Source organism: Tetrao urogallus (assembly GCF_951394365.1).
Source record: "Tetrao urogallus genome assembly, chromosome: 3".
NCBI lineage: Eukaryota > Metazoa > Chordata > Aves > Galliformes > Phasianidae > Tetrao > Tetrao urogallus.
Window position 1 is genome coordinate 11,263,254 of NC_136815.1, and position 23,091 is coordinate 11,286,344.

Consider the following 23,091-nt stretch of genomic DNA (forward strand, 5'->3'; position numbering starts at 1 on the left):
AAAAATGTGCAACAACAGAACTGTACATTTGTTAGAGCACAGATTTTTCTCTCAATATTTAATCATTTTTTCTGTAATAAACACATGATTGACAAATCAGTTTCTGCATAGCATTTTAAAAAAATTCACTTCTAAACTCATTTTTAGGTGCAGAATGAAGTTATCACTGCCACTGAAGCTACAGCAGGATGTTAATGATGATGTACATACAGTGAGGCACAGTCTGAACGAGCAGCCAAAGAAGTAAGATGTGAAAATATTCTAAGATAGTTCCAGTTTCTCAGAGGAGTAGTTATGTTATGGTTTCTGTTTACAAGGAGTGAGATGTATTTCAGGTTCACTAACTCTGCCTGATTTTTATTTTTAACTGAAGCGCTTGTATACCATATATCATTGTTACCATGAGAGCTGTAATCCTATGTTCCTCCTCCAACTAGCCTACGACTGAGTGCACCTGGCAATGTGTAGATGAAGAGCACCAAGAAGACGATGAGAATAAGCAGAATTATGCAGATGATGATGTACTTCTTGTAATTTCTCCAGATCAGGTGGTACAAACACTTGAAAGGATTGACAAACCAAGAGAAGGATGTGTCTGGTCGGCTAAGGAAAAAGAAAGAAAAAAAGAAACAAAAGCTTTTGTAAAGGCAGTACATTAATTGTATATAAAGATACAGTTATTTTCAAAGTTACCCCATTACAAAACATATATCTCACTCTAAAAAAGACCTTTAGACCTTTAGCTCCTGGCAGTCCACTAAAAGGTTTAGAGAGAATTGCTATGATTTTCACATTCTCTTGGGTCATCCACCTTCCCCCGGCTTCAAGTTCTACACTGCTAAGAATGAAATTCCAGTTCCCCATTCCTAACTCTTCCAATTTAGGGCAAGATGTTGGGCTCAGAATTAGAGAGAAGATTGTGAGAAATCCTAAAGAAAAATGCAAGCATCTTAAACTTGGGTATGAAAGCTCTCTATTTGTTGCAAAGAATTTAGCATTGCAAAAGGAGTAATGAGTCACTACAAAAAGTCTGTGTGGTGATAGTCACAGTGCCATAACAGGCAGTCAGCTCAGTCTAGCATACTGCACCAAGCGACATGTTGTCAGGGTTTTAAAACAGGCCTCCTGAAAATGAGATGAGAGGAAACCCAAAATCTAGGTAGATTGTATATGGGGAAGACTAGCCACTTTATGGTGAGGCATATCTGTGCTCTGCAATCCTCTGTTTCTTCCAAATATTGTTCATTCTGCTCTGTAACCACTTTCTTCAGCTGGCTGCATAGCCAGGGAAGCAGCGTTCCCCTTAGGAAATATGTTGCTGTAATCTCTCTTCTGGCACATCACATAGCTTGGGAGGTCATTACACCTCTGACTTCAGCAGCCTTACCCTTCCAATGAGCTGAGCCAACATCTATGAGCATGTGTGATGGGATGATCTGCAGTAGTGTAGAGCAGCAGTAGTAGAATGCAGTAGTGCTGAGCAGCACCAACAATAGCAAAATTGGGTGCAAATTTTCTATGTTATAAAATACCATTATAATAGTGCAGATGGTATAAAATAAAATACAGGAGAATAAAATAAAGGAGAATAAAATAAAGACTGAGGGTTACAAAAATTAGTGGACATATTTTAAATCAGAAAGCTGCCTAAGGAATTTAAACAATAACTTAGTCATCAGGAGAATTCACTATTCAGAATGTAAATCTGACAGACATTCAGGAAATCTCAAAGGCCAACTGAATACATTTTCACTGAAGACTGTTTTATAGTGAGAGTGGAAATGGCCAGGAAATAAATATTAAAAAAATAAACCCTCTGGGTTAAAAAGAATTGCAAAAAAGTGTATGCAATAGAGTCATTATTTCACATGTTCCAACTAGAGGGCTTTTCTTAACCTTTAGGGGGAAAAAAACAGACTGGCTTGTTTAATTTGTTTTCTGTACAACACAGGCAACAGAATTTGGTACCAGTTAGAGCAGCATGTGTTATAACAGAGAGTATTTACCCAAAAAGCATCCTCTGGCAGAGATGGAGAGATGGACAACCTGATAGTGGTTTTGCCAGTAGGAAATCACACCCACTACTAAAAACCATGCACTTTATTTCTCATTTGTTTTAGTCTCCAGACATTTAATCTTTGTCCACCCTTTCTGCCTTTGGGTAAAGAAAGATATTGAATGAAATGATTCATTAAAGGCTTTCCAAAGCTCGTTCTCAATGAGTCTCTGATGCTTCTAATTTTCAAACTAAATTTATATCCTTTATGTGGCTGTTGGCAATTATGCCTTTATGCCATTTTCTCATTTTTAATGTTTCCTGATGTATTTCAAACAAACAAAAAACAAACAGAATTTGCAATGATTACCTTTATGATTTGCTATTGATCTTCAGAAGCTTTATGTAACATCTACTTCCTTATTATTACAGAACAAAGGACTTGATATGATAGAGCATATTTTTTTCCTACATGCAAAACCCTCAGCTGATTAAATACTTTTTTAATGTGGCAAAAAGTGTAAGATAAAATCTTTTAGATCATCTGCTTCTGTTAAACCACTTGAAATGTCCTCATTAAAAGCATTGTGATAAAAAATAAGCATCTTCATTCTTTTGACTGTGAAGGAAAAAAAAAATAGAGATGTATTTTTTGTTAGAGTGAAAAGATTCCAGTATGGCCTGATTTTAATGTTGTACATGTGATTAATTTATGCAAAAAGAGACGTGTGCAGGCAGAGGTCAGCTTTTAACTAATATTTACCAATTTCAAATTTGTGCAGAGTATTCATTTCCTAATACTAAGGCTCTGACTCATAATGATCAGATTAAAAAAAACAAAAAACAGACGTAACTATTTAATACAATTGTTTTACAGCACTTGAAATATTAATGGGTTATATTTATCCTCTTCATGTAATAAATATCCCTCTGACTTTAATTGGTGGTCAGGTATCAGGTATGGACAGGCAGTGGCTGAAGAGGTTATCATACATTAGGTCAGCTATGGAACAAGCCTGTGTGTGAACTGCAGCTGAGGACAAACAGGCAGCAGTGTGATTGATTTTGGCTTCCAAAGGAAGACAATTCAGTTCACCTGGAACGTGTTGCCAGCTCAGAGCACCAGCAGCCAGCCTTGTCATGAGAGAGTGCAACGATGCACAAGTCAGCCAAATGGCTTGCTCAAGGTTATAGTGGGAAAGAGAAGAGCAAGGAGAGCTGCTCCTCCTAGTCCTGCTGAATGCCCCTGCACAGCTTTTTAATGAGTCCATTCCCACTCACTTGGGTTTTTCCAAGGGCTCCGGCTCCTTTCGTGCTTTGCCTACCGGATTCTTCTCAGCTTCTTCTGCTGTCACTAAGTGAAACTCAGCTTCCACTTTGCCCTGTATCAGGGAGATCATACATAAGCATCTGTTACTGGGTAATTATAATTAAATCTCAGCAGGAATTGGCTAGTGGAGAAATTATGGAACCAGATGAGGATGAAGGAAATTGATTAAAGAAAAGAAGAGGAAGTCTTTGCATTTAAAGAAAAAACACAAAGGAAAAGCCAGGCACAAAATCCCTGATTTATGCTACAGGACCATGAGGGGGAGAGGTAGGATGCTTTCTCCCAGACCCATAAATACCTTTTTTGCTTTCTAAATTATAATGTAATTCATCTGAGAAGACTTGTTGCAAAATTTGTCAAGGAATCATGGAATTGACTTATCACAACAGGCTCTGCTAGAAAGTCAGACCCTTTCTTTCTTATATTCCAACTCAAGACATTGAAAGGCTGCTATCAGATCTCCCTAGAGCCTTCTCTGTTCACAGCAGATATCACATGTCCCTGCAGAGTTAAATGGCTCCACTGGAAAATGAATGACTTGGGTGGAGAAGGCACAGTCCAACAATGGGGAGAAATGTAGGCAGTCGTGAGTGATTAAGCAGTGAGTTCCCACATCACAAAAATAAGATATCTAGAAATGAAATCTGCGTGCAGAAAATGTCATGCAGTCCTAGAGCTTTGATCAGGTGATAGAAAGATGAGAAGATTCCAGCAGCTGGAATGAAAATCAGTTCTCTTTGTGTGTTGTCAGAAGATGATACTTACAGCTATGACAGAAGGAAAGCTTTGCTCAGCACCAATTTACTGATAATTCCCATGATTCAGAAAAGCCATAAGGGAATATAGCTGATGTTCTACTGTTTGTTTTCATTAAGACAAACCATTATAATTTGTTGAGTAATCCACAAAATACTAGCACTAATAAAATACCATATCTGCTCCACCTCGCAGTAGAAAGGTGAGCAACCTGATTGAGCTGTAGATGTCCCTGCTCATTGCGGTGCATTTGGATGAGAAGACCTTTAAAGGTCCCTTCCAACTCAAACACCTATATAATTTGAGTTAGTTGTGTTCTTAGAATCAGCCATAACTTATGCTATGGAGTTTAGAGCTTCCTTAGATCTTTCACTCTTGTGCTCACAGAAACACCTGATTTGCTGCTCTACCCATCAAGTGTGCTGGGAGATGAGCAGTGGAGAAAAGCAAAGTAAAAATACAGAGTGTTCTGGTTGCACTGGGATTATCTGAACCAAACCTCTGGGGAGAACACTGAAGCACATGAGATGTTGTGTATTGGCAGTGACGGTTGTTCTTCAGATGACATGTTCATAATTAGTATCTGTCTCTGTCAGGGTCTTAGCAGAGCATATCACCTTCAGAGAAGACCTGTATATGGGCAGTGAGCTACCTACCGTGAGCTCCCCAGCCTTGATGAAAGGCCACCAGCCTCTGACACGCTTCTGCTGAAAGATGGAGATCTTGTTTTCTTCACATGCTGCCACAACCATGCCTACATCACAGCTCTTGGCTGTCTTTGCTGCCCGAGGGAACCCATTCAGGTTCAGTTCAAGAGTGCCTGGAGGGAGAAGTGATGTAATAGCACTTGGGGATCATGAATATACAAATGCATTCAAACAGAAGGTACACGAAGCAGTGCAGCATCTTGGCCCAGTACCCGGAGAAGTGAGGACTGTTCTGTACTACCAGTGATTCATTTATATTTCTTCTACAGTGCCTCATCAGAGTTCCTAATCATTTGCTCTACAAGAAATGGATAAGGTGCTAATTTGGTGCCTCAGAGAAAGATATGAAATAGTATGGTCTCAGACACCTTTTTGTATGTACCTGTATACAACACAGGTATAGAGAACACTCAGGTGAAATTCAGACAGTTTCACTGCATACTTACCCAGGAAATCATCTGAAGAGAGCCTTTCAAAGTCCCACACCTGAAGCACAAGCTCAGCAGGTATTTTGCGCTCTGTCTTTTCCAAGGAAAATATGTTTTCTCTTTTACTAACAACCATTTGTTTTTCTGCTGGGAGATAGTGGAATGGGAACACAAAGCGCCAGTTGAAGTTGCCCTCTCCTGTCAAGGAGTTGTAATGTACATCTGTCTCCTGTTTGTCCTCTTCCAGGCCCTTTATCCACCTATGGAAGCACATGGAGGATTACGTTGCCATCACCAGGGGAGCTTGAATCGCCATTGTTGTCATTTGGTAAAAGGCATAATAATTTACTAAATCTTCCCTAATCAGCAGGAAATAACACCCTGTCCAGGACTGTCACACACACAGTAAGAGCCCTAGCTCAGGAAGTATAGCTACCTCCAAGCCTTTGCACATGGTCAAAAGTGAAGACTGAAAAGGTAAATTTTATTAAGATCAAGCTCTACAATGCCATTGGGCAATTTATTTATTTATATTTTATATTTATATTATATATTTGCAGGCAAACACAGCATCATTTCTTTATTCATTACTGATCACCCCATATTCATGTGTCATCCTAATAGATCCTGTGTCAATGAACAGGACAGTACTAGAGTCTGTATTGTTTGCCATTTCTGAGGATATGAGCACTGCAGAAATGTGGCTGGAGAAGTCTCCTCAACTTTTCTTGTCTTTTTCTCTTGTCTTATATTACAGCATGCATATAGAATCATAGAATTAGGAAGGTTGGAAAATACCACTAAGATCATCTAGTCCAACCAGCCACCTACCACCAATATTGCCCACTAAACCATCGGTGCCACATTAGCATGATTCTTGAACACCTCCAGGGACGGTGACTCCATGGGCAGTGCCTGGCCGCTCTTTCTGAGAAGAAATTTTCCCTAATATCTAGCCTGAACCTCCTTTGGCTCAACTTGAGGCCATTCCCCCTCATCCTATTGCTGTTACTTGGGAGAAGAGGCCAATCCCGTCCTCAGCACAGCCTCCTTTCAGGAAGTTGTAGAGAGCAATAAGGTCTCCCTGAGCCTCCTCTTCTATGACTGAACAATCCCAGTTCCCTCAGTCGCTCCCCATAAGATTTGTGCTCCACACCCTTCACAGCTTTGCTGCCTTCCTGGACACACTCCAGGGCTTCAATGTCTTTCTTGCAGTGAGGGACCCAAAACTGAGCACAGTACTTGATGTGCAGTCTCACAAGAGCTCAGTACAGGGAAATGATCACCTCCCTGATTCTAATATTTTTGTATTGCACCCAAAAAGCAGCATTTTCCCTGCAAACCCTATTAGTTCAAAAAGAAATGTGGAAAACCATAACAATCCCAATCACCACACTGCTCCAGGGCAAATCCTTGCCTGGTGACATATTCAGTGCCAAGTGCACTCTCTGAGCATAGTGAGATATGCGTCTTTTTCAATGAGGCAGAAAAGCGGACAGCTCTGGCAGTGATAGCAATGTCCTCATACTATCACACAACTCAGTACAAGGGCTGGCTGCCCATTTATTTCCTCAGTTTTTAGCTCGCATTGAATGTTATGCTCTCAGAGCTATTCTGCTACATCTCTGAACGTGTTCAGTTCAGAGGTGGCAACATCTGAGCAAACACTGGAATAACAGCTTCTCTCATGGAACTGAAAGGAAAGATTTGCTCAGCCAGTATGCACAATAGCCTTACTTGCTTCTTACTGGGACCACATGGCTATGCTTGTGTACACTTCACCTGAGCTAAAGGCACTATCTCAAAGAGACAGCTACCACACAGCATGGTCAGAGATAACAGCTTTCCCTGGTAAAACGTGCAGATACATCCTAAAAAGCAGTAAGATCTGCTTTGTCCTTCTTACTTTGCATTTGCCTGTGATTTCCAGTACCCGCAAAGGGGAAAATATCCTCCTTTCCTGAGTCCATCAGTCCCAATGTTCCCTCCTCCAGCTTTTTGCTTTTGGTCTTTGGCAACACAGGAATAGATTTTTAGGAACATTATTTTTTCTATAGCCGTACAAATACAGATTTTTCCAGGTCTGCAATAGGAAGTACTCCAAAACAGGAAAGGAATTTTAAGAAGTAACTTATTTCATTCTCAAGAAATAACTAGTTTGAGTGGTTTGGTTTATTCTCATTTAACTGAATTCTCCCCTTTTACTTATCATCCCACTATGGGCTCTGAAGCTGCAACAGGCATTCTGTTTGCAGCAGGGAGCAGATTGAGTGCAGAAAGAGCTTGTGTGAGGTTCTCTTGAATATGGCCATGGTCATTTATCCACACACCATCCCCATGTAGAATCACAGAATGGCTTTGGTTGGAAGGGACCTTAAAGATCATCTAGCCCCAACCCCCCGCCATGGGCAGGGCTGCCCCCCATCAGACCATGCTGCCCAGGACCCCATCCAGCCTGGCCCTGAATGCCTCCAAGGTTGGGGCATCCACAGCTTCTCTGGGCAGTTGTGCCAGTGCCTCACTGCCCTCTGAGTACAGAATTTCTTCCTAATGTCTAACCTAAAATGAGATTAGAAAATATTTCACAAAGAAATAGTCTGGTATATTTCAGCTGTTTTTCTCTCTGAGGACTCTAATTCCCTTTTCTCTAGTTATTTCATACCTCTCTGCTTGAGTGTAATTCCTTGCAGTTCAGATTTTGTGATTGGTTTCTGGTGTGGGTTTGGTATTCTTCATATGTGATCTCTTCCCACATGGGAAGGAAGGACAAGTGTCTTTTCTTACAGTTGATTTTAAGTGAGAAAAATATTTAAAAAGTATTCGGTACAAATGACCAGTTCAGAAAGGAGTTTGGAGCAAAGTGAAATAGTTGGAACTATTAAAGAAATAGCTCCTCAGATAGCCCCACATGATAACTTTTGTAACTGATCTTTGAATCAAAAATTATTTGCCCTTTTGAAGACAAGTTCTAAAGAACTTACCCTTTTACATAGATATCGCTTGATTTTTGCCCTGTAAAGATATTTTCATCTTCTAGAATTACATCTTCTGTATTCCAAATGATTACCCTCAGTTCATAGCTGAAAAAGAAAAGAAACATTTTGCATAACTAAGATCATGGTCATTGTTTTCATAGGCCTTTGTATGACTACTGGTTGGACACTAATGTAAGCCTCTATCAAATCATGCTTTTATAAAGTGAGAAATGTTGCATTTGTGCAAAACTCTTAAAATAGCACCAGCCTTGGGTCCCTTCTGTTTACAAGAGAGTCAAGTGATAGAATATGGATCATAGAATCATAGAATAGCCTGGGTTGAAAAGGAGCACAATGATCATCTACCTTCAAGCCCTCTGTTGTGGGCAGAGTTGCCAATCACCAGACCAGGCTGCCCAGATCCACATCCAGCCTGGCCTTGAATGCCTCCAGGGATGGGGCATCCACAACCTCTCTGGGCAACCTGTTCCAGTGCCTCACCACCCTCTGAGTGGAGCATGCCGAATGACAGCAGCATCACAGCCAGCTTTGGGGCGATGGAAAATTCCTTGCTTTTTATGTGTTCGTTCCTTTGCAGTTTTCTTTACAAAACTGCTGCAGTGAAACAGGTAAAGCTGATCTGAATGACATCATCAGGGCAGCCTCCAAAACTGTAACTCCAGAAAACAGCTCCGTAAGAGGTGCTCTCCAGAAGAAATGGCTAAAATAATTATATTAGGTGCAATTCAGTGCATTTAACAGGAAAAAAAGTACTGTTTAGACATATTTTCACTTAAGTAAGCCCAATCATCATCTTCAAAAGCAAAAGCAAAAAGAATGAAATCTTTGCAATCCTTTCCACTCCCTATATGCAAACACTTCTGGCAGTCATCCAAAGCTCTAGAAGTTTGAACTGAAATTCAGATACTGCAGGTGACATTAAAAAAATCATGTTCAAAAATTTGAGTATGCTTATTTTATGGGCTGTAGAATAATTAAAAAAAATACATTTGGGATGGGATAACAAATGATATTTTTTATTATGATATGATACCTTGGAAATGAACTCAGTCTCAGATGAGAAACTTTGCAGAGTCACCATCCCTGGTGGTGTTCAAGAACTGAGGAGATGTGACACTGAAAGACATGGTTCACTGGGCATGGTGGGGATGGGTTGATGGTTGGACTGGGTGGTCTTAGAGATCTTTTCCAACCTTAATAATTCCATGATTCTAACTAACTAACTAATTAACGTGGAATGTTTTCACAAATGGTTTGAGGACATGTGGAGCCTGGAGCCCCTTTTGCTGCAGCAAGAAGACAGATCTAAGCAAAAGGTATAACTCATGTTTGCATGTTTACTTTTTTTCTCATAGTTAATGACTTGACAGTATTTTTCTATAGCTCTTGTAGACTACAGAAAAGGCAGCAGCAGTTTGTTTTTGTATGTATTATTTGTTTAAAATCTCCTTTTCCTTGGGAAAAAAACCTCTTGTTAAGGAGAATTATAGAAAGTTATGGTCTGAAGAACTCTGGTCTGTAACTAATTGTTACAGATATTCTTGTTTTGGTCAAATATTAGCTTTTATAAAAAGAAAATAAAAAAAGCAAGTCTTTATTAAATTGTTCCTTGTTCAGACATAAATGAAGCATGAGTCGTATCCGCTGCTGCTTCAGACAGAAAATTCCCAAGAAAGGCTTTGCTAAAGTACAGGAATAAAAGTGACATAGGGTGACCTGAGAACTCTGTTGGTCATTTTTTATTTTTCACTTCCAAGCATAAAACAAGCTTGAAGAGCTATATGTAATACTGAATATAAAGCAGTAGTGTCCATCTGAAATTTGAGAAACTGCTGTTCCAGTTCTGTCTAATGCTGTTTTAGGTGTTTCTTGATCATCTCTTTGAACCAAGTACTGAAAATCCAATAGGTACAGTACTGCATCACATTAACGATCTCACTCAGTTGCTAAGCACATTACATAACTGGAGCAAGTGCTGAAAACAGAATTACTTCTTTCCGTTTTGCAAATGGACGAGAATAACAAAATTATTGCCTGTAGGCTCCTGAAATTTCAATGTGAAAAGAGGGATGTCTTTCTAGAAGAGGTGTGGTAGCCTTGGATGTAAAAATCACCAGCAGTTCTTTGACTCATTTAATAAAAGAGACAAAATTAAGCATACTTCTTTGACTACAGTTATGTGAATCTACAAAAACTTCTCTCAGGATCGCAGAAATTTGTTATGATAGTTCTTTTGCTAGTTCTTTCCAGAAACTTGAGACTCAGTCTCTGAAGACTTATGCCACCATGTTTGGAGGAAAGCGTAGACTGTTACCCTTTGGGTTTTCTTGGTGAAATGTCCACCGGGGGTCCTGGCAGAGGCATATGTTTTGGAAACATGTCAACCCACATCTGTAAACGACCCTTGAAAAAAAGAAAAACATTTCTGTAACTCTATCTATTGAGACTTTTGAAGGCTTTTAGTGTAATTCTGTATTATAAAACCACTGCTCCCTCTCTAGGCACCAAGCCGTTCATACTCTGTAACGATCTCATCCATAAGCTATCTACACAATGTATTTTTTCATACATGCATTCTAGCAACTGCTCAGTAGTTTGGTGAAGTTGGAATTGAGTTCAAACATTGGTAACTTCAAGGTAAAATCCACACAAAAATAGTGCATAATGAAAATGTAAAAAGAACCAAATACCAAACACGAACAGCGCTTGTGTTAGATTAACAAACTAAAGCTAAATTTAAAATAAGTAAGCTCTGCAGTTATACATTGTGATACTGTACAATGTACAATACTGGATATTTGGGTAGCTCACTGTATACAGATGTGTAACAATTTCCAGGTTGATACTTACAAATTCTCATGTATGGTACAACACCTGAATGCTTTCTCTGCAAGTTTGCAGATAAAAATTGAAGTCACAGTACCTGGAGGAACGAAAAACTTCTCCTGGGTCTACCATCACCCTACCATCTCTGAACTGCTCTACCTGTTCCATGCCTGGCTTATCCTTATGGTAGAGAGGCCGAGTTTCAATATGCTCTGGGACCAGTTTGTATCCAACTTCAGGGATTTCTTCCCAAGAACGTAAAACCTTTAAGGAAAGATGTTCATACGATTCAACTGGCTCCTCTATAGGAAAAGTAAAACAAAAAGAACAACCAGAACAAAATTAGCATGCCAAACCCCTGTGCAACATGTTCCATTAAGTATTAAATATGGTCATTAAAAGTCAAATTAAAAGGAAGATTTTATGTACCTCAGTTAAGGAGAGTCTTAAAGCGCATTTAATTCTTGTAAATGAGCGTACTCACTGTGATAGATAGAACAGTAGAACTTAGGCAACAGTTTTTTTTATGCATACAGCAAATCATTTCACAAGAAATTATACCTATAGCTTTGGTTTGCCTTTGGATGGTAACAGCAAAGATTCCCCTGGAGAACCAAAGCACACATCAGGGGAAGAGCAGCAATGTGAGGGCTGAAGGCCATGGGCAAGGACTCATCTTCTGAGCAGTTCAGCTTCACCAGCTCCCTCAGCCTGGAGGAGGGCATTTCAAGGAAGGAGCAATCTTAATAGTGCAGGTAATGTGGTTATTGAAAAGGAGAAGAGGCCTCCTGAGCCCTTGAGCCGCTCTTTTCTCCCTTTTCGTGTAGATTCCCCTGGAGATTTGAAGCAGGATGTCTCACTTTTCCAAGAGTGCTGCTATTTAAGAGTAGCTGGTAGATTACAAAAGATTTGATTTGGACTTAAACAACATTGAACCCTTCCTAATGGTACAGCAAGGAAGGATTACTCTCTGGTTCTGAGTCTTCACTCCCTTTTTCGCAGTAGCACGTATTCGAGATGTGATATGTTTCATCTAATTGTATCCAGCTAGGGCAAGGTCTTTAGCATCTGCTACTCAGTTGTGGCCCAGTGGGCTATTGGGACAGATTATTCCTTGAGAACCCATTCTGTCTGTCACAGGCGCCTTTCTAAAGACTATTCTCACATCTTCTGAAGAGATTCTTTTTGTTCTTACTGGCTACAAGCAGTCCTAGACTGCCTTGGAGTAGATATCTAACTTCCATACTTCTAGAGCAAAGTTAAATTATTCTTTCTCTTACTATTTAAATCTGGATGAAAGTCCTTCAAGTATTGTTTTCACCACCTGCAAAGTAGAAATGTTACTGCTTCCCCTTTTCAGTACTTCTCTAAATCTCAAATCTGTGACCTTTTTTTGTTTTATAGGCCCAAGTGATGAACAACAGAAGGACTCAGCAGGAAATAAGGACCCAGATGGACCTGTCAGAACAGCAGTTTGGTTAAAAAGCGTATAAAAAACTGTGCAGCTATTTCTTTACAATATGATGAAAAACTTGTGTGCAAAAGCTTTACAGGATATGGAATTCACCATCTGTATTTCTGTATTTCTGTATTTCATTTCTTTTAGCTTTCATCATTTTGTTTGACACTGATTGTTCTGGTTCTCATTTTACTGAACCAGATTTTGATTTAGATCAGGGAGTCACATTTGTTCATGTTCCAGTGAGGAAAACAAGCAGCAATCTTGGAAACTCTCTCAGGCCAACAAACTGAAAATGGACCAGCACTTCTCTCTCTAACAGTGCTGCATGAACAGCATTCCACTGGAGGAGTGAGCTATATTTTTTCTGATGCCAAAAGGAATTTTCTCCAAGATGAATAAACACGGAGAAGTGAGGAGAATGTTCTCTACTATCTCCAAGACTACTTCCTTTGGTTCCAGCGTGTCTTCATCCTCACTGCTCTTTTCCTTACTCTAAGGACAGTACATAGAAACATAGCACAAGAACTTCCTGGCTATAGGTTTACTATATTAGTCAAAGAATGATAAAGTACTTCATTACCATTCTCATCTTCAGTGAAGACTGTCTGTCCCTTGAAGACTTTTGTTCCTACTTGTATCTCTCCTGGCCGCATGAAAGGCCCATTTATTCTGTTGTCCTTACACAGCTTAGTGAGGATCTCACTTGGCTTGGTTGCATCTCGCCATGCATTGTACCCTTCTCTGCAAGGAGGAAACAGAATTGAGAGAAATAGCTGAGATTTTCCCTCAGAAAAATGGGCAGCCAAGAGAAGAGAAGGGAAGGACTAGAGATTATTCTTTGTTCTACCTGAAGGATTCAAATGTACATGTTTATCTCCAGAATGACATTTAAGGACGATGCATTCTGTTGCTCCCTTGTGCAGAGGGAGAAGCTGAGATTGTCTGGGGCCTGGAACAAGGACATAAAGAAATACTTCATACTACAGCTAGCAAGGGCTTGGGTTTCAGTCTCTTTTTTTTTTTACATTTTCCACGTTTTGTAGATAAAATAGTGAAACGATCGTGGAACAAGAACCCCAAATTCTCATCTCTAAGGTAAATGCCCCACCCCAGGGCAATGGGGTTATTTTAGTTTGTTTTTCTCCATACTGATTAATCTTTGCACACAACAACAACCTTGAGAGTCCAGCTGTGTGATTGGGATCAGGAGCTCAGTGTCACTGCCTTGTGAGTCATTTTCACTACAGTGGCCCTATATGCCTGTCCAAAGGCAATTTATGAAGCAGATACGCCATACAGAAGCTGTTTATTACCTAAAACACTTGGTGAACAAACAGTGTTGTTAATTTTAAACTACTCACTTCCTGCTTAGGCTGACAGGTACGTAGAGCTACTGCTAAGCTCTGTGGTGGAACTTAATTAAAATACCTCCTGTGACTTTTGTCCTGGAGAAATTTTAATTTTTGGCCACATCTGGAATTTCTCCTTCAAAACATTAATTCACCACATGCTGCTCTCTGTGGCTGTCTGAAGAGGTACTTACATTTCATAGCGACTTTGTAACCCACAGGTAGCTCTATGCCTGCTGTAGAAACGATTTTCCAAATCAATTTTAGTTTCTCCAATCAGATCATCAGTTCCCACAAAGTCATGGTCATAGATCAGAACTGTAAGCAAGGAATCCTTGGGAAATGTAGCCTGGATTTCAAATGACCTATGGCAAAAATTGGGCAGAACATGAAGTCAAATTAGTTTCGATATCTAAAAAAGTAACTTAATGAATATAATGTGAATAATGTGTGGATAGTTTGCTCAACTTGCAAATTTTCTCTTCTAATAAAAAATGGATTTTTTTTTTGCTTGTATTTTTTGTTTTAATGAAATGTCTGAATATACTGGAAACATACAGTGCAAAATACTTTTATTCCACTCCCCTACCACCTCCTGTGCTGTTCTAAGATTGTTCTCACCTATAATAGACAGAACAATGGCAAGTAGTGGAACTGTTGCAAAGATTTTTCCTTAATCTATCATAGATGAACACATAGAAATTATGAAGCTAAAGAAACTGTATATGTGACAATTTTTATACACTTTTCAGAATCTTCAAAAGGCTTTAAAGGAATACATGAGTCTTTTCTGTTTTATTCCATACCTGCTGGATTAAATATTGAATATAGGATTTGGGGACACAAAACGATCAGGTAAAAGCTTCACAACAATTAAAAAAAGGAAGAAAGAAAAAAAGCAAAAACAAGAAGTCTCTTTTCATTGAGTGCAAATTTTAAGGGATAAGAATAATTGTTGTGAGATATTTTGATAAGCTGGAAATATACTTAAGAGGGGTTTGATAAATTGTTGGAAGATAGGATATCCGCATCAGCACATCACTGGCTCCAGATTCCTCTGAAGAAAAACTGATTGCTGTCAAATTTTATCTCAAAGTTTCTTCTCGAAGTGACCAAAATCTAATCTGTAGCAACAACAGAGCAATTTTGGAAGGAAAGAGAAGTTTAGGAAAGCTCTGGGGTTGCTCTGGGGTTGGTGATGCTCTGCTGACCAGGACTGTTAACGATGGTGAAAGTTGATTACCATGACTGATACTACTGCTGTAGAACACTTGCTGGGCAGTCACTCCACTACTGCTTCTGGTAGCAGCAGCAAGTATTATTCCAGTGAATTAGCCAGTTCTTATCTAAGCAAATATAGTAGTGATTTCCCTTCTATCTATATGCATCTATAATCTTCAGGGTTTAGCAAAATAAAGGCTCAGCCTTTATTTTCAGCCTTTATTTTCAGTTTATTTTGCTAAACCCTGAAGATTATACCTCTACTAAAGGAGAGCTTCAGTCACAGAGATGATGTGAGATGGTGTGCAGTGGAGGGATCACTCTTTTCTTGTCTTCTTTCTCTTTTACTTCAACCCTCTGCTGTTGTAGACTCGACCCTAGTGTGACTAATTAGGCTTTCAGTACAATGGAGTACAGTTTCTCTGTCTTAATGTTCTTCTAGATCACCTCCATCCCAACTCAAAACATTTTAATTCACCTTAAAACAAGGAAACTTACTGTAATAAAACGATGGCTATTGGAATTAGCAACATTAAATAGGTATAACACCTTGATAATACTAATTTGATGTTTTCTGAGAGTCTGAACCCCCATTCAGAAGACCGGGGCATGTTAAAACTAGTCCTTTAATGATGACATTTATTTAGCATTCTGTTCAACCTGAAATGGAAACAGATTTTGAAATCACACTCTTCTGTGCATATTTATTTCCCTTTAAACTTTGTATTAATTTGCTGAGACAAGATTATTTGTTGCTTCACTTCCTCTTATGCATCACTTCAAGAAACCTTTCACAGATTGCATTTCATGATGAATTGATTGTTATGAAAATGAAATAATTTGCAATTATACAGGGTGACATAAATTTTCAACATTTTAATTAGTAGAACTATCAAACAGGCCGACATCAGCATACAACAAACACTTTGTAATGGTTATAGGAAGACAAGGGACAAAAGAGAAACCTCCAATGAAAATGAAAAGAAGCCTTCACTGACCTTCCAAACACTGGGTTCAGCTGCTTGGGAATGTAGTTTTCTCTATCTTTAATTTCTGTGTTGCCCAGTCTCAGCACAATGTAGGGATCTGACTTGCCATCTGGATCAGCTGGGCTGAGGTTAAATGCCTGTTAGGAAGAAAGGCTACAACCTCAGGAAGCTTTTCTAAACGTAATATGGTCACAGCACAACTCTGTGGGTTCCCTGCCTGGTTCGCACATGCTCTGGGGATTCAGGAGCCTTAGTTTGTCAATTAGTTTGTTATTTAGTATTTCAAGTTGGGAAAAAAAAATTTGGATGAGAGGAGGATTTCCAAAGATGGAGCAGATGGAAGTATAGTGCTTGTGGTGGCAATGGTGATAAGGAGACAGTTGGACTAGATGATCTTACAGGTCGTTTCCAACCTTGTGATTCTATGATTCTATGATTCTATGATCTCTAAGTATATCTAAGATGGGAAAAGAGATAGGCAAGAGAGTCAGTGCTGAGGAAGAAGCTGGCTGCAATAGTGCAGGCTGGATTCAGAAAAGGTTTCCCAAAAAGAGTGGATAAGATCCTTGGACAGTGCAATACAAGTCCTCTTTATACCAAGGAAATAACGCAATCACTTCTTACTCTTCAGTTTTGTCACTGTCTTGTTGTATGGCATATTTTCCTTCCTTGGTCACCTGCAGCTCTTAAATACCAGCTCTTTCTGTTTCATTTCTCACATTGCACTCCGTCATTATCTTGTCATCTGTATTTTTATCTCTTTCTCTTTCCCATACTTTTTCTATAATATCTACCACTCTGACTACACCCAACACACAGCTCATACAAAATGTTATTTTCCTCTTCACTGAGAAGGCTATATTTACATTTGTGTGATTTTGACACAACTCTACTGATTGAGACTTACCAAATTCGCATAATGTGTCTAGAAGAACCTGTCTATTATATGTTACTTTTACCCCTCGCCCTTTCAGTTGTAACAAATAAAGTGATTCTTCTGTCTTGTGATTCATCGTGAGGAATGTGGAAAGTTTCCTATTCTGAACACTCTTTTCTACAGCATGAAATGTTGTCTAAAATAACAACAAAAAACTACCACACGGATGAGGACTTTCAGAAGCTTCAGAGCAAAACACTGGAGCTAAATCAAGTTGAAAAGCAGCATCCCAGTTACTTCTGGGTTAAAAGAGCAGCTATCTACTTACTGCCACAATATACACCCTGATAAGGACATTGACGGAATGGTTTGGTGGTATCCCTTGCAGGATGTGGGGCTGCCCTCCGTCCAGCAAGCTGCCATCCTCATGACTTGGGTATATGCAGAAGGAGCCCTGGTAATACAGGTAATACACTGTCCTTATCTATCCTCCAAAACAGATCAAGTGCAATGCAGAAATGACCCTTCAAATGCAAGCAAAACATCATGCAGCACATTCTGCAGCACATACATACACACATCATGTTTTGTGGAACCACTCCAAAGGAACACAGGATTCAGTGTGCTGAATATCATCTGTTAAAATGCTTTTCCTCTATAACATCGTACTCATTTTACCTAGATGACTACAAGAAATACATGCATGCTCTTAGATGTCCATTTTATTATTTAAAGACCTCGGGATGCTCTAGGTCTGTTTTTCTTAATATTAATACTGTATATACAAGATTTTGATCTTGTCTACATATTTGCAAAATGATAATTACAGTGAGATAGTTTCACAGCAGTGTGACTGGAACCCAGCTTGCCATATGTTTTTGAAGCCACGTTACAACTCATATAAATCAATATTAAGTCATGCTGCTAAGTAGCTCATACAGCCTGAAAGCAATTGGTAAGTCATTTGAACAGAAATTTGCATTGCAAAGTAACAAAAGTATCAATGAGTTTAATCAATTCCTCTGAAGTACAAAGTGCTTGGAATTCTACTGATATTATTCAGGCTTTGAACTGCATTTTCAGATTGCCTAATGGTGCTCTGGATCAGACCATGCAATTGTTTTCACATGGAACATATAAAAGGGCCTCCAGTTAAACTACTCAAAATAACATATAAGGAGATGTGACTGGCAGTGTAGTAACAGAAGTTGCATAAGTGGAATCTGAACGACATAAAATGTCTCTTGTCCTCTCCTATAAAAGAGATGACCCTACTTATAACAGACTACAATTACTCCTTTCTTGCATTTCTGATACATCCAAAATGCACATGAAAACATACAGTCTCTAAATTATTACCTATTTAACATGAGAGCTCACCTTAAATTTTCCTATTATTCTGTCTTCAGAGTCGGCATGAACTTCATCATTAGATTTTCCTCTTAAGAGTTGGAAAGTTTTCACCCAATCCTCAAAGTTATTAAATTCACTCTCCAAATCTCCTTCATAAATCTTTGAAAATAAAAGAATGCTTATTTTTTTAGTGGTGCAGTGAATATATTTATAGCAACTTTTTTTATTACAGGATGATTTAAAATCCATTTTGATTCAAACTACAGATTGTAATAACACCAAAGTTTTTGCAAAACTCCTTGAGGGAAAAAAAAGTTAATTCCCAACTTGAAACAGGAACAGTTTTGTCCTCAATCAAAGTCTTTCTGAAGGACTGAAAACAGCACATTAATGCAGTGGGTTGAAGTGGCTCTTGAAGAGCCACGATGAACATTTAATAAGTACTGATGTAGGGGAAAAACAGTGTGGATGCACTGCTTACTCTCTGCAGTGTGCCTTTGATGTACTGATGCTTTTTAACTGCTGTTCAGTATCACATGAGAGCAAAGTAGACAACAATAAAGTGCCATGGGGACAGAGCTTTAGGACAGGTGACAAGATCAAACTGTTTAAAAAAAAAAAAAATTCTTTTCCTCCTATCCTGTAGTTTATGAAGCATTATTCAGTGTGAAAGAGAAGGGGTTAGCTTAATTATCTCCCAAAATTTGGAAACAGCAGTTTCAAATTTCCCTTTATTCAGCTAGAATGTAATCCAAACTGTCCTAACCTTTTCATATCTCCTCATCTCTTTGTGACTTATATCTTTTTCTTTGAATTCCTTCTGTCCTTACCCAACCAACGCAAGCTAGACATTACCACCTCAGCAGGGAAGTTGCACTGGCAGTTGCAGTAATGTTCTCTACACTCTTTTTTAAGTCATCCTTAATAGGCTGTAATACACTATTATTGCATGTGTTATATCGATGTCAAAGTGTCTGAAATAAATTTGTTTGGCTAAACTCTGTCCCTGGGGTTAAGTGAATTCAAACAGACTGAATAGCAACCTTATTTCTCTCTCACCTGCAGTGTTGCTAGGTTTGGAGTTGTTTCTTGCTGTTTCCTTTTGAATGTCTTATCCTTCTTTTTGTTTGGCTCCTCTTCTACGGTCAGCGCAATATAGTCTGAAGTTTGCTTACCTGCAGAGATTTCATGACATCATGTAGGTTTCTGCTCAGTAATGCATATCAAGTTCTCCAGATAAAAACACAAAATATGTTTTGAAGATTCCCCCCTTGCTCGTTCCTCATTCATCCTTCTGCTATGAAGCAGAAGATCCCCTCTTTTCCCAGTACTGCAGACAGAGATGTGGCAATTCATACTGTCTGTGGCTGACTATCTTCATGATTAGCTTGGTGGACAAAGAATGATGACGTCCTGCACAACTCCTTCCCTGCTGGCCACCTCCCAGAAAACTGTCGCTTTTTCTCTCACTCCTCACAGATCTTAACATCTTTCATATAACATTTAAAGCTTATTTAAAACTGGAAGCTGTGATTTAGGCCGACTAGTACTTCAAATGTCAAAAGATCCAAGCCTTTCTCCGTTCAAAGGTGTCATAAAACAGAGAGTATCTCACCTTGGAAAGCCCAGATGTAGGAAAAATGGGAAGAGGTATCTGCCTAACCATGACCAGACTCCAAACAGTGGCAGTGGACTAATCAACAAAAAGAGGATGAGGCCCCAGAAATGGCATTGAGACCAGTTCTTGGGCTGGAGTCTGGACTTTGAGTTCACCTCTCTTTCAATTTGAGAATGGTTTGTGTGTGTTTGATACCACTGCTACTCAATACTTACAACTGCACATATATGTACATATTGTATCAGTGCCATCCTATATGTATAATGCTTATCATCATAGCCTAACATAAGTAACAAAAAATACCAGAAGAGAATTTACAAGGTCTTGAAGGATCAGACAAAAAAAATCACAACTGCCTTGACGGCAGATAAGTGTTTATCAACATATCAAGTAAAAGTATAATTATAAGTGAAAATTGTATCATTGTAGAATGTATTCTGTCTAAACATTTCCTCCCCATGGACAAGTGAGTTCCACCTTGAAAGTGATCTCTTCCTCATCTCCTAGCAGCACCTATGATCAGTGAAGTACTGTCAGCTGCAATTTTGAAAGCAATAACATCAGGCATTCAGTCTGTGTCCTCAATCCACAGCAATTTCATTATCTTCTTTAAAATAAAAATCACCTCAGTCACTGGCAATACCATGCAAAGTTGCTGTAGTTTAACTTTGAACAACAGCTCTGTGCAAACTGTGAGCATTTCTTTGCTTTCTCAGTCTGTGCAAGAAGTTACCTTTGTCAAAAATAATGACTAGAGCTGAGTTTGACTATGGGGGAACCTGTCAAGCCATGGGCTGTTGTCTTTGGGTTCGATAGATTTGCATACATATGTACACACATATATGTAAACATCTCGAGTCCCGTGTTCAGTGTTGGGCCCCTCACTACAAGAAAGACAATGAGGCCATGGAGCGTGTCCACAGAAGGGCAGCAAAGCTGTGAAGGGTCTGGAGCACAGATCTTATGCAGAATGACTGAGGGGTCTGGGATTGTTCAGTCATAGAAGAGGAGGCTCAGGGGAGACCTTATTGCTTTCTACAGCTTCCTGAAAGGAGGCTGTGATGAGGTGGGGGTCGGCCTATTCTCCCAGATAACAGTGATATGATGAGGGGGAATGGCCTCAAGTTGAGCCAGTGAAGATTCAGGTTGGGCATTAAGAAAACTCCTCAGAAAGAGAAGTTCCACCACTGGAAGGGGCTGCCCAGGGTGGTGATAGAGTCACCATTCCTGGAAGTGTTCAAGAAATGTGTAGATGTAATACTAAGGAACATGGTTTAGTGGGGAAATATTGGTGGCAGGTGGGCGGTTGGACCAGATGATCTTAGACATCATTTCTAACTTTAATGACTCTATGATTCTACGTACAGGGACATAAATATATATATATATATATATATATACACAGTGCCTATTTCTGGCCAATTCTTTTAGGAATTTTGTGCAAAATAATTTCTCCTGAACATGATCAACAACTAAAATTTAACAATTATGAAAGTTACAAATATGATCATGGACTCTATCAGCAGAATCTGTTCCTATATTATTGATCCTTAATTGGATTCAAAATTGAGAGAAGCTCCTTTTCTGTTACAAATGCAGTATAAGATTAGGATGATGTTCATTTTCTATCATTATAATTTTGACATTAAAAATCTTTGAGCATAGTACTGGAACAACAAAAAACTCATGTTTAACCAACACTATTTGTGAAATTTTAACCTACTCACCATTTGATCATCTGTAGAGGAAAGAATCCCCTATACCAGCAGACTTCTGTTATCAGACATTAAAGGTTAGCAGTAAAGCAACAGATAAGAAAAGTTTTGGAAATACAAAATAATAGAAAAATGCAAAGAATTTACTTACAGTCTTCAGCTTTCCCCTCACTGGGAAAAATTTCTTTCATCTTTTCAAGGAAAAAGAAAAGACAATGGACAAACTCCTCAGTATGAAAGCAATATCAGATTCATCTAGTTTTACGTTATGAGTTAGGGCTTACTGGATGACTTACTTTTTGCATTTTGAGCATGGATGCATAGTATTTTGACCACCAGTCAATAACATTCTCAGCTGATTCATCTGCAATTGTTCTTTTTTTCCTCTTTGTTGACCGTCGCAAGGATTTTTTCCTGTCCTACCGAAGAATTCACAATTGAACTCTAGAACGGATTCAAGTTAATCCCTTATACATGACATCAAGAATGAACAGATGTATATGGGAAAAAATCTCCACCTCCAAGAGCCACGTAAAATGCAGTATGAATTAGCATCTCTGTCTTTTATTCCAAGACACTTCATGATGGTCATCGTATTAATAAAGCAATCCCTGTATTACCTACTTATGATGCCAAAATTTTGAATATTAGAGATTCTGTGAAAGAATCAATCCATACAACAGGTAAGTATACAGTCGTAAGTAATAACATTTTAAAGGATATAAACATGCAGGTACAAATTTCATGTTCCTAAATATTCTAAGAACTCTTCACTGCCTTTTGGAGATCAGATCAGCTATTTTCTTCATTAAAAGCGAACAAACAAGCTAAAAATTAGAAACATGCAGCAAATCTTAGTAGCTTCATTGTTGTTTAAGAAGCCTACGGCCTTCTCAAGTAGCTTCATCCTACACCCTCACGGAGAACTGTTTGTTTGGTTGCAGGAGTAGGATCATGCATAGAAAGTAGGGATAATATCTAATATGAAATGGAGAGTTAATTTACAGATTTCCCTCTAGGAATCCTTTCTTACTATATTTGTTATAATACATTAAAATTGATCTGTAAGAAATGAAAGATTCGGGGGGAGTGTACATGTAGGTATGAGAAACTCCTTCATTTTTCTTGACCTCCTAACTATGAAGGCTTATGGAAGCATCTCATTGAATCGTCGTGGTTTGAAGAAACATGCTTTGTGCAGCTGCAGAAATAACATGTGAAAGGAAACTCATTCCTGTGGCCTCTGTTTTTAGTTTTGCTAATAAACCAGTGACTGTGGTGGCAAAAACTGCAGAGAAATGAAGAATATGTGCACATGAACAAAATATAATGTTCACGTTATATACTGTACAGTAATATAATGTTATAATAATATAGTACAGTGCACATACTGTACAGCACGGGCTGTGCTGGCAATAACTGCCTTGCTTCTTTGTGCTTTTCTAACTTTCATAACTGTCTCTTTATA

At 38.8% G+C, this 23,091-nt stretch overlaps 1 protein-coding gene across 1 annotated transcript in view; it reads right to left on the reverse strand.

Moving 5' to 3' along the window:
- Nucleotides 1-416: 416 nt before the first annotated feature.
- FER1L6 (fer-1 like family member 6) overlaps nt 417-23,091 on the reverse strand; it is a gene marked incomplete at both ends in the record, with an annotated part of 69,020 nt that continues 46,345 nt past the window's right edge. The window contains 15 exons of the mRNA XM_079533384.1: nt 417-603; nt 3,278-3,378; nt 4,739-4,902; nt 5,236-5,477; nt 8,199-8,297; nt 10,528-10,616; nt 11,199-11,341; nt 13,082-13,242; nt 14,045-14,215; nt 16,070-16,197; nt 17,266-17,391; nt 18,318-18,449; nt 19,350-19,465; nt 21,775-21,814; nt 21,920-22,042. Coding sequence (XP_079389510.1) covers nt 417-603; nt 3,278-3,378; nt 4,739-4,902; nt 5,236-5,477; nt 8,199-8,297; nt 10,528-10,616; nt 11,199-11,341; nt 13,082-13,242; nt 14,045-14,215; nt 16,070-16,197; nt 17,266-17,391; nt 18,318-18,449; nt 19,350-19,465; nt 21,775-21,814; nt 21,920-22,042 — 2,022 coding nt within the window. The remainder of the gene's footprint in view (nt 604-3,277; nt 3,379-4,738; nt 4,903-5,235; nt 5,478-8,198; nt 8,298-10,527; nt 10,617-11,198; nt 11,342-13,081; nt 13,243-14,044; nt 14,216-16,069; nt 16,198-17,265; nt 17,392-18,317; nt 18,450-19,349; nt 19,466-21,774; nt 21,815-21,919; nt 22,043-23,091) is intronic.